This window comes from Hyperoodon ampullatus (assembly GCF_949752795.1).
Source record: "Hyperoodon ampullatus genome assembly, chromosome: 19".
Classification (NCBI taxonomy): Eukaryota; Metazoa; Chordata; class Mammalia; order Artiodactyla; family Ziphiidae; genus Hyperoodon; species Hyperoodon ampullatus.
In genome coordinates this window covers 10645591-10657275 of record NC_136932.1, presented here as the reverse complement: position 1 = coordinate 10657275, position 11685 = coordinate 10645591, and the positions used below count along the sequence as shown (strand labels likewise).

The 11685-nt window shown below is 47.2% G+C and overlaps 1 protein-coding gene across 1 annotated transcript in view; it reads left to right on the top strand.

The window, feature by feature from the left end:
* Positions 1-11685, top strand: part of MARCHF10 (membrane associated ring-CH-type finger 10) — a gene marked incomplete at its 3' end in the record, with an annotated part of 84873 nt that overhangs the window by 59125 nt on the left and 14063 nt on the right. Inside the window, exons 6-7 of the mRNA XM_079725498.1 lie at positions 3213-3391; positions 6301-6410. Of these exons, the coding sequence (XP_079581624.1) occupies positions 3213-3391; positions 6301-6410 (289 nt within the window). The remainder of the gene's footprint in view (positions 1-3212; positions 3392-6300; positions 6411-11685) is intronic.

Here is an 11685-nt window from a genome sequence, read left to right as displayed (position 1 = left end):
TCGCTTGATTAGTTAGCTTGATACATACAAATAAGCATATAACATACGCACACTCTAGAGAATTAGAAGCAGAACAAAACCCGGGCATCCCTGTGCCCACCTTCCAGCGAATAGAACATCACTGGAGCTTGGGAGCCCCTCACTCACCCTATCTCCTCATCTCCCTCCTTCATCTCCTCCCTCCCAACCCCCTAAACCCTCTGGAAATCATTCTTGCATTGCAATTATCATTCCTTTGCTTTTTAGTTTCTTGTTGTTGGAAGATTTTTTGCTTTATGGCTTCACTATATGAGCATATGTATTCCTAAACAACACATTGTATATATTTTTGAACTCTGTAGAAATGTTACTATTATTTTTGAGCTCCCTAGAAGTGGAATATCTGTTCTACCGTGTCTTGCTTTTTCCCCTTACATCGTTAGCCAGATGCATCCTGGTTGATATTTTTGGGGCTTTAATGCATTTGCTTTCACCACTACAGACAATTTAGCCATTCTCCTGTCGATGGACATTTGGGTCCTTCACTGTTTTCTGTACACAGTGCTGCATGAACATTCTTGTAAACGTCTCCTGGTGCACATGGGAAGAGTTCTCTGGGATATTTATGCAGGAGTGGACTTGCTGGACTGGCAGGTAGCACAGCTTCCACCATACAAGTAATGCCAATGTATTGTCTCAACAGTGATGTATACTGTTGTCCATCCTTGTCAGCACTTGTATTGACTGGCTTTACAAATTGTCACCAGTCGCACGGGAGTAAAATGATACCGTGGCTTTAATTTACATTTTCATGACTGTTAATAAGGTTAGGTGTTCTGTTGGCTCTTTTTAAATTGTTTTTGGCCACGTTGTGTGGCATGCAGGATCTTAGTTCCCTGATCAGGGATCGAACCTGTGTCCCCTGCATTGGGAGCAGGGAGTCTTAACCACTCGACCACAAGGGAAGTCCCTGTTGGCTCTTTTAAATGTTAAACGACCATTTCTATTTCTTCTTCTATAAAATGCTTATCTATGTCTTCTGCCCACTTTTCTTTTAGAATATTTTTCTTTTATTTTAAAAATCCTTTATATAGGGCTTCCCTGGTGGCGCAGTGGTTGAGAGTCCGCCTGCCAATGCAGGGGACACGGGTTTGTGCCCCGGTCCGGGAAGATCCCACATGCTGCGGAGCAGCTGGGCCCGTGAGCCATGGCCGCTGAGCCTGTGCGTCCGGAGCCTGTGCTCCGCAGCGGGAGAGGCCACAGCAGTGAGAGGCCCACGTACCGCAAAAAAAAAAAAAAAAATCCTTTATATAGTCTGGCTATTAATCTGATTCTTTGACAGTTACATGTTGGAAATATCTTTTCTCAATTTGTAGTTTGTCTCTCCTCTTTCTTGATGTTTTTTAATGAAAATAAATTCTTAATTTTAATGTAGCCAACTGTATCCATCTTCTTTACAGATTGTGATTTGTACCTTGTTGTCTTGATTAAGAAATCCTTTGCTAACCTGGGGTCATTATGACATTCTTCCTATTTTCTTCCAAAATCTCTACAGTTTTCCTGTGCACACTTAGGACTTCATGTGAAATGAATTCTGGACTTAAGTGTGATGTTTAATTAGTGGTGTGAGGTATGCATTGTGAATACCAATTTGTCCCAGGATCTTTCCCCTGCAGAGCCACAGCTGTCATATAACATAACTACAAATATATAAGTCTGTCTCAGGGCTCTCTGTTCTGTCTGTTCTGTTTGTTGTTGTTGTTGTTGTTGTTTTTCCCTAAGGCACACCACCTCAATGACTGAAGCTTTATAAGTTTATAAGTGCAAAAGCCTCCCTCCCCACTTTGTTCCTTAAGAGTCCTTGACTATATACATTTAAAAATCAGCTTTTGGGGATGTTCATTGGAATTGCATTGAATCTATAGATTATTTGGGGGAGAACTGACATCTTGGAGACATTGAGTCTTCCTTTGGTAAACATGGAGCATCTACTCTTTTGTTTGTGTCCACCGTGAGATAGTATAATTCTGTTCCTGTTCATTGAACTTCCCTTTCTTGGGGAGAAAACTCTTTTAAGACACTGAGCATACAGTCCTATATCCAGAGTAATGTCCATTTCTTCCTCTCCTTTGATTTTAGTCTCTAGCCAGTTTTGCTTTCCTTGACCAAAGAGTCCCTAGGCCCAAGAGGATTCTAAAGAACAAAAAATTAGCCTTAGATTCCTCAAAAGCCTCCCTACAGAAACATCAACCAGCTATTCTTGACTCACCATTTATGAAACACAAATATGTTCGCTCACATTTTCATTAATTCCATCTTCATCACATTCCAGCAGCTTATATTCTGGAATGTTGGCATAGTTTATTGGCAAGGGTTGAGTTACTGGTGAGTTCACGTCCAAGTTCACTGGTTCATCACTCATCCCAACCAGCATCTACTGAGTGGTCTCCACATGCCAATACCTTACCAGACTCCAGATGCACTTTATTGTCTGCACAGCAGGTTCACCCTCATCACCCCCTCCAGGCCGCCCCATGACCCTATAAGTGGGCAGCAGTAGTCAGACTATCATGGCTTTACATATGAGGCAACAGAGACCTGGGAAGCTCAAGCACCTTGTCCAAAGTCATCAAACTCACAAGTTTTAGAAGCAAACCTCAAAGCCAGGTCCTGGCGGGGGCGGGGAGAAGAGCTCCTAGCCTCTGGCTCAGTTTCCCTCTGGAGCTCTTTCCCAGCCTTTGGATGTGTGATAGGAGCGCTGGCGCTCCTGGTTAGCTCACACGGATCAATAACTGCAAAGGAGCCTGACTTAAGAATCGTGAACCTAGGGACTTCCCTGATGGTCCAGTGGTTTAGACACCGCGCTTCCACTACAGCGGGGGCGGGCTTCGATCCCTGGCGAGGGAATTAAGATCCCACAGGCTGCGGGGTGTGGCCTAAAAAAAAAAGGAAATTAAAAAAAATTAAAAATACCTCTACCACCTGCCTGCTGCGGCCTAAAAAGAAAAGAAAAGAAAAAGAATCCCTGACCCTGTTATCAGTAACCATCATACCGGGAAGAGTCTTCAGCAGGGTCAAAGGGAGCAGTGGGTTAGCCCCCAGGAAGGCATGGGGGCGCGGGGGTGGGGATGGCTCCCTTTTCCTCCCCGCCCCACCCTACGCTCTGGGAACTGGTACTTGCGGAAACTGCAAACCTGTAGACTCCTGGTGATGAGGGCTTGTTTTCCACTTAGTCTCCTGGAGGAGGACTCGGAGGAGGACTCGAAGGAGGAGGGAGACTTGTGTCGCATCTGCCAGATAGCCGGGGGTTCCCCCGCCAATCCCCTCGTGGAGCCGTGCGGCTGCGTGGGAAGCCTGCGGTTTGTCCATTCGGAGTGCCTGAAAAGATGGCTGAAGGCGAGAATTATATCAGGTAGGTGGGAGAGGCGGGACGACACACGTGCCGCGTACTTAACACGAGGCACCGCCCTGTGGGACGTGCAGCCTTGACAACAGCTCAGGGCAGCAGTCGCTCGCGGGGAACGGGGCTCTTGCTTACAGACCCCGAAGGACAGGAGCAGGACTAAGCTGCCTTCAGATTATGGGAGGGAAATGAGTTTTGTTTTGTTTTGTTTTGTTTTCAAGGCTCAGGGAAGAATCCTGGAACGTGCTGTTGAATTTTACCCCTGCTCGAGGCCTGAGCAGAGATGCTAAGTTTGCTTCCCAGGAGGAAGGAAACTAGAATTGGATCTATGGCTGGGTCTCAGCAAGCACCCAGCGGCCACAGCAGCTGGTAGACAGACCAGTTCTGCTTCCTTTTACTTGGGGGGAGGGGTGGGGTAGCACCTAGACGCTGAGCCCAGCTGCCCTTTTGCAGCAAGGAAAAGAGCACTGATCTGATTTTTCTACCGCCATATTAGATAAAGAGAGTCCCATTGTGCTCATTTTGTCAGCTCTGTCTTTAACAGATTTTGTAACTGGGTGTGAAACCCCGTTCTCAACTCCCGAGGGAGGTTATAACCTAAATATAGCCATGTCAGTAGGTCGGCTATAGTTTTCTTGGCAGAGAACAGGAGGTTTCTTCAAAACATTTAGGAACAAGAGCAACTTGAATAACAACAACAAAAAAAATAGGACGCTAGGGCTTCCCTGGTGGCGCAGTGGTTGAGAGTCCGCCTGCCGATGCAGCGGACACGGGTTTGTGCCCCGGTCCGGGCAGATCCCACATGCCGCGGAGCGGCTAGGCCCGTGAGCCATGGGCGCTGAGCCTGCGTGTCCGGAGCCTGTGCTCCGCAACGGGAGAGGCCACAACAGTGAGAGGCCCGCGTACCGTGCAAAAAAAAAAAAAAAAAAAAAAATAGGACGCCAATGCAAAGAACACTTCGCTTCAAAAAGACCTAAGGCTTTTAGACTCCCCTCTCTGAAAACTTTTTACCCCAGAGCCAGATGCTGTTTCTCTCCTCCTCCATGTTCTCCTGCTTGGTTATCATTGTGCCAGACAGCCCAGGAGACCTAGAACTTGACCCTGTCCCTGTGGCGTGTCACCACGCCCCCTCACCAAGCACAGCACACCATTTAATCAGGCAATGAACACGCAGGATGATCTGGTTAACTGTCTCCTCCCCAAGGCCCTTTCTCCACGTCTGCAGGAGAAATGTAGGAGCGCCCACTGCCCGAGCTACTTAAATGCATCTCCACACAGTGAGCAGGGTACCCAGCCCTTCAGAGAGCGAGGAACAAGTGGATCTCAGCCACTAATGACTATGCTGTGCAATGCTTTATCTTATGAGAAATTTGGGCTAATTAAACATCTAGCACAGAAAAAATTACTCATGAGATGTGTGATGAAAGTACTGCTAAATGCTTGTAAATGCTAATGCTGGTCTGGGTGTGATCTGGCAGGATTAGATTGGAGGACACATGGGACCTTCCGTAGCCTTAAGTATTATAGAATGATGCTTTAAAAAAAAAAAAAAAATCAAGTCAACAAAATGCAGATAAGGGATCACTGTTCATCCTTGTCTTTTGAAATTCTCTAGTATTTTCTACTTCATTGTATCCCCAGTGGGGAAAAATAGAACTGGGTATAAAACTGCACAAAGCCTATCTTTACCAAATAAATTCAAGTAACTGATTAGTCCTCTGTTTTCTTTTCTTTTTTTTTTTTTTGGCCGCACCTCTTGGCTTGTGGAATCTTAGTTCCCAACCAGGGATTGAACCCGGGGCCCCCTGCAGTGGAAGTGCAGAGTCCTAACCACTGGGCCGCCAAGGAATTCCCAGTCCTCTGTTTTCTAATGTATAAAATAAACACTAGTACATCATTAGCCAAAATGCAGCACCTACACCAGGGGGAAAGGGCATATGGCAACATGCTTGCTTAGACATAACAGCCACAGATCTGCATCTTCCACTTTTGCATTGGGGAATAGGATAAGCAGAGGAAAAAGTGCTGATCTAGAATTCACGTTTAAAAAAACCCCAACAGGGGGCTTCCCTGGTGGCGCAGTGGTTGAGAGTCCGCCTGCCGATGCAGGGGACACGGGTTCGTGCCCCAGTCTGGGAGGATCCCACATGCCGCGGAGCGGCTTGGCCCATGAGCCATGGCCATTGAGCCTGCGTGTCCGGAGCCTGTGCTCCGCAACGGGAGAGGCCACAACAGTGAGAGGCCCACATACCGCAAAAAAAAAAAAAAAAAAAAAAAAAAAACCCCAACAAACCAGCAACAAAGGAAGACTTCTCCTCTTTCTTTTCCCAAATGAGGCTGAACTCAGGCTCAAGCATTGGCCCCAGATACTGCCATACCAGTGCCCACACATGGCCCCAGGGCCCCTCACTCTTCTCAGGCAGCAAGTCGCCTGGGCAAGAGTAAAGACAGATTTTTAAGCCACAGATCGAGGATAGCTTCTGCCATCAATTTGGTCCTTACTAGTTTATTTGCTTGGACCAGTGTTAGATCTGCCAGGAAAAACAACAGTAACATAGACACAATATTCACTCTTCTGGCAAACACTTGTGTTACCAACTCTCAGCCTCCATGTAGTAATTCTAACTTTATGAACCAATATGTTTATATTTAAACAGAAAGCAAGACCTGTTATTTAAAACAGGTGAAATTCCTGGGAATTTCACTCACAGGAAGCTTGCATAATAATGAAAATGATGACAAAGGAAATTTTTTGGATCTCAGGTTCAAGGTCATTTTCTACCTGGAACCTGAAGAAAAGAAAACTGACTGACTTTTAAAAAGGCCACTGAAACTCAGAATTCCTAACACACACACAAGTTCGCTCGCAAAATGTCAACACCAAAAGGGTTACGTGTAACAAAATTTTTTAATTTAAGGAGCAAATCTTGACACTGTGAAGACCTGTGAGATGTGTAAACAAAGCCTGCTGGTCGACCTGGATGATTTTAATGTGACCGAGTTCTACCAGAATTACCTGCACTCCTGGGTAAGAGCTGCTCACACCCGCTCTGGGGTCCATAGGCTAGAGTCGGGTAGAGGCACAAGGCAGGAAGAAACTCTTTCCCTGATACAAGGAACGTAGAAGCCCTGTGCAGGGGGTGAGTCTGGGAGTCTCCTAATTTAGCTCACTTCTCTGAGAAGGTCTGTTACTAAATTGGACCACTGGAGGGTTGGAAGACTTGGTTGCCCTGGGCTGAGGTCCCACTGCTGTCAGGGACAAAGTAGGAAGCTACAGTAGCTGACTGGACACACGGAAATAGGAATAGTCTGGCAAGCTTCATGCCCAAATTTGCTGAAATAATTTAATAGCAAGAGAAAAAAATTAGGGTCTTGGAGGAAATAGTCTCCAATTTATATATCAAGTAACTCTGGGGTGACAAGGAACTGCTTTGCTCAAGGTTTAAAAACATGTAGTAAGCACCTACTGTGTGCTTTTTTTTTTTGGCTGTGCTGCTCGGCTTGTGAGATCTTAGTTCCCCGACCAGGGATTGAACTCGGGTCCTTAGCAGTGAAAGCACCGAGTCCTCACCATTGGACCACCAGGGAATTCCCCTACTGGTTAAAAAGGTGCTTTTTAACACCTCATTAATTAATTCTCCTGGGGCATTTGGATTGAAGTTCTAATACTGTGAAGGAGTTAACCTTAGGTGGGAAGGTGATTTATGCCCAGGATGATAGTTCACTGCCCAATTCTCAGGCAAACAATCTTCTATTTAGAGCTGTACTGCCCAATATAGAAGCCACAAGCCACAGGTAGCTCACGAACAAGTGGTTACTTCCAGTTGAGATGTGCCGTGTTATACACCAAATTTCAAAGGCTCAGTATAAAAAAAAAAAGAGTAAAATATCACATAAATAAATGATAACATTTAAAATATATTGGGTTAAATAAAATATATTATTGAAATTAATTTCACCAGTTTCTTTTTACTACTTTAATGTGGCTCCTAGAAAATTTCAGGTTACATATATATGGCTTGCATTGGTGGCTCATATTGTATTTCTACTGGGTGGTGCTGATCTGGAAGATGCCTTGCACCACATAAGCAGTCAATAGATATTTATCAAAAGAAAAGAGCCCATCATTACCATTAAAATTGAAGACCGACCTCCCTCATCACACAATTAGGGAAACCATGATTAATAATCACGACTATAAAGCACATAATTTAAAAACTATAAAATCATTGTTAGCAACTAAAATGTCACTCTTCAGAGGAGTCACTTTGGCTTTCAGATCATCAGCCTCTCTGTATCCAGACCTTTTTTTTTTGCAAAAAGCACAGCTGAGTCAAAATGGTGCCCGTGAGTGTGGGCAATCCTGTAGTTACCTTTTTAAAATCCTAAGGTTGCTAGACAAGAAAGGAAGAAAGGAGGAAAGGAAGGAAGGAAAGTGAGGGAAGGAGAGAGAGAGAGAGAAGGGAAGGAGGGAAGGAAGAAAAGAATGGAGGTTTGAGCAGCACAACCAATAAGTGTGATATAATGGACATAACGCCATCCCGGCCTTGAAGATTGGGCGTCAGGAAGTCGAGGGGAGGGAGGTGGAGAGAAAGGAAGAAAAAAGTAGTTTCCTGAGAAAACAATTCAGTATGTTGAGTCCCTACATTTTGAGGCCTGGGGGTCTCAAACCACTCAGTCGTAACCCCCAGGCACTGAGACCTGAGATGAGAAACAGAAACGGCTCACATTCTTGGACCCTGAGGATGCTGCAGTCAAACAACTGAAAGGAACCAGGCCCTCTAAGTGCCTGAGGTCAGGGTGCCAGATAGATGCAGACAGCTTCTCTGAGGTCATTTCAAAGAATAGATTATTTCAGGGAGTGAAGCCTGCAGGACTTCCCGGGAAGGACAAGACCAGGCAAGTCCGGGTTACCCGAATCCCACCAGGATATTCTGCAGGCATCACCACCTCCATGCAGCCCCGGGGAAAGCCTTGTCTAGTAGAGACCCCTGTTGGTCCCAAGCATTTTCACCTCGTTCTCCGTCTGCGAAGCTGCTGCCGCCACCACATACTGCTGGCTCACCAGTGGCACTTGTAGAACTGGCTCTCTAACAACAGCTTTTTCCAGTTGCACAAAAATGTGTGCATGCATGTAGCCCGAGGCAGCCCACCCCGCCGAAAAGCACACCAACTTTGACTAAGATGTGAACCTAAATCCTGTTCCCTTCCCCCGCGTGGCCCTGTGACCTTGAGGAAACTACACCAACTCTGGATATCTCAGTTCTCTCATCTGTAGGAAGTGGGGGATGATAATTCCTACCCCGAAGGATTGGATGTAGGAAAAGACCCCAGTACATCACCTAAGACAGTGCCTGAGCAGAGAAGATTCTTGGTGAATGAGAAACGTCATATTACAGCCCCAGAGATGCCTGACCTCTTTGGACTCAAGGGAGAAAGGCTAAGGGTACCAGGACCAAGCCAGAATCCATCACGGAACAAAGCCAACTGGCCCCCACAGGGGTCATACCTGTAACCTCGGCCTCACTGCATCCTACCAGCTGAGAGAATGGGCTATGAGCACATTCTAAAAAGAACCGTGAAAGTAATCGTGTCAGCCAGGGTCTGGGCAGGAAGGAGATGGTGGCACATGCACAAGGGGCGAGTGATGAGAGCTGAATGAAGGGCCAAAATGTGGATAGTAAAAGAGCAACACGGAATGATTAGGCACTCTGGGACCGGCAATTGACCACTCCTAGGCCTGAGTGACAAGGGGAGGGGGCAGTTATCAGGATCAGGAGGGCTGTGGCTACAGGAGAGAGTCACCACCAGCCTGCGACCTTCAGTAGGGGAAAGCTGCCATGGCCACACCACTGCCCAGCAGAGCGGGGACGAGGGGAATAACTACCCCAGCCCCGCTCTCTTCTCCTGCCCTCTGGTCTCCAGCTAGGGTCTCCCATTGGCCGAACCCAGTGGGGAGCCAGAGGACAAGGGGGCCTAGTTAATGCAATCCATTGAGATCAGCCAATGATGGGCCACAGAACAGGGTGGAAAGTGTATCTGGAGGGGAAAATGGAAAATATCCAGCACAGTAATTACACGACATAGAAGCAGAAGAGAGTTCAAATTAGTTTCAGTGAGAACTTGACAGGCTGTCAAAGCCTTTTGAAAAGGCCCTTCATTATAATCACAGAAAGAAACTAGCTTGACAGACCCACCCTGGTGGGAGAACAAAGGTCCCAAGAACCAATGTGCAATATTTATCTGCTGATGGAAAGCAGTTCGGCTCGCACTTTTACAGCAGTTCTGACTGTTCCGATGGCCCGTGGTGAATTCAGTGGTGTCTGTTTGCTAACAGTCTGAGTTAAACTTGAGACACTAGGGAAGTGTGACTTTGACAAGTTCAGAAACTCTCCATGGATGAAGACCAGAGTAACTGTCATTTAGCACAAAGATAACAAGGATGGAATACAATCTCTGCTCGTCCCCAGGTGGGAGACCCTTGGCCTGGCCAGGAGGTTGATGTGCACACCTGTGCTTCTGAGGTCCAGGCCCTTCCTCCAACTCCCAAACCCTGGCTCCTCTGGGCCCTCTTAGCCAACCCTCAATGCCGTTCACTCCTTGGCAAATGGGTTCCCTTCTTGAGAAGTGGGGTAGCTGATGCCAAATGCAGACATGTACCAAGAGAGGGTCAAAACCAGAAGAGGCTTAGAACTGGTTTCCGCTCAGGCTGGCCTGCACTTAACCTCAACTCACTAACTAGCAAACTAACTCACTAACTTATTTTCTTGTGCATTTTTCACATTTAGATTTTTTTTGCTTTTCCTTAGTTATAAAAATCACAAACACACAAAAGTCTCCCATAATTGAAATCAACATTTAGCTGCATGTCTTTTTTTTTTTTTTTTTCTATTAAAATACTGATGCCTGGGCTCAGCCCTGGAGATTCTGATTTAATTAGTCTGGGATGGGACCAGGGGTCAATTTTTTTTTTTTTTAAGTGTGGAAGAATACACATAACATAGAAGTTTAACTCATTAACTTTTAAGACACATGTTGAGTGCCTGCTGTATGCCAGATACTGTGCTGGGAGATACAGCAATGCCCAAGGTCAACACAGTCACTGCCGTATAGTGGGGAAGTGGATCAGCAGGCAGTGACCCTGGTGTGGGAGGATCAGAGCAGGGGGTGGACGAGCAGCTGTGGACAGAGCGCAGAGAGGCCTGACCTGCTCTCAGGACCAGAGAGACCCTCCCCACAGAAGAGCCATTTAAGACCGGAGAGGAAAAAGAGGAGTGAGCCCTCCACGCAGAGGCTCTTGAGGGCAAAACCCTCTAGTCATGTGGGAGACAGACACCTCCCTCAGCCTCTGACCACAGACTGTGGACACACCCAGCAGGCGCCCAGTCAGCACTCTCAATGGCCTCTGAGGTGTGCATGGGCTTGGATTAGTGTATGTTTTCCTGGTTTGGTTCATTGCTGCCCGTGGCCTCTAACACTGAAATCCGATTATCCCTCCATCTCTCAGACACTGAGCAGTTCCCTTGGGCCCCATAGGGTCAAGGCTTGTTACCAGACTTTGAGCAGCTAGATTAGGAGCTCCTATAGGTCTGGAGAGCGGCCCCCTGAGGCTAAAGGAGCCGGCGGAGGGGGGTGCCCAAGACCTGGACTAAGCACCTTGGGCTACGGGCATCTAGTGGTCCAGTCACTGGCTGGCAGCAGTTCACCCCCGCCCTAACTCAAAGATGCCTGAGGGCTTCCCTGGTGGCGCAGTGGTTGAGAGTCCGCCTGCTGATGCAGGGGACGCGGGTTAGTTCCCTGCTCCGGGAAGATCCCACATGCCGCAGAGCGGCTGGGCCCGTGAGCCATGGCCACTGCGCCTGTGCGTCCGGAGCCTGTGCTCCGCAACGGGAGAGGCCACAACAGTGAGAGGCCCACGTACTGCAAAAAAAAAAAAAAAAAAAGATGCCTGAAAATTCAGCCCAGCAGGCGTTCCACACCCACCGCCCACCTCCCAGCAGTGCTGCCCGTGAAGCAACTCCACATCTTCCCATGTGTGGGCTCTTTAACCTGGATGTGGGACTCATGTGGGACTCATCCTGGATGGCAACAGGTAGAGCTCCAAGGAACATTCCAGGTTGCAAAATGGACCAGGAGAAAACAGGTTTAAGAAAAGTTTAGGCCACAGATTGTACACTCAAATGCCATAGAGGCCAGGCAGATAACAAATGATCAGAATCTCCCAAGTGGCATCAACTGGGAGTGGTGGCCATTGTGACAAAATTGTGAATACTCTCTCCCACGGAGGAAGTTCATGTCTGTCC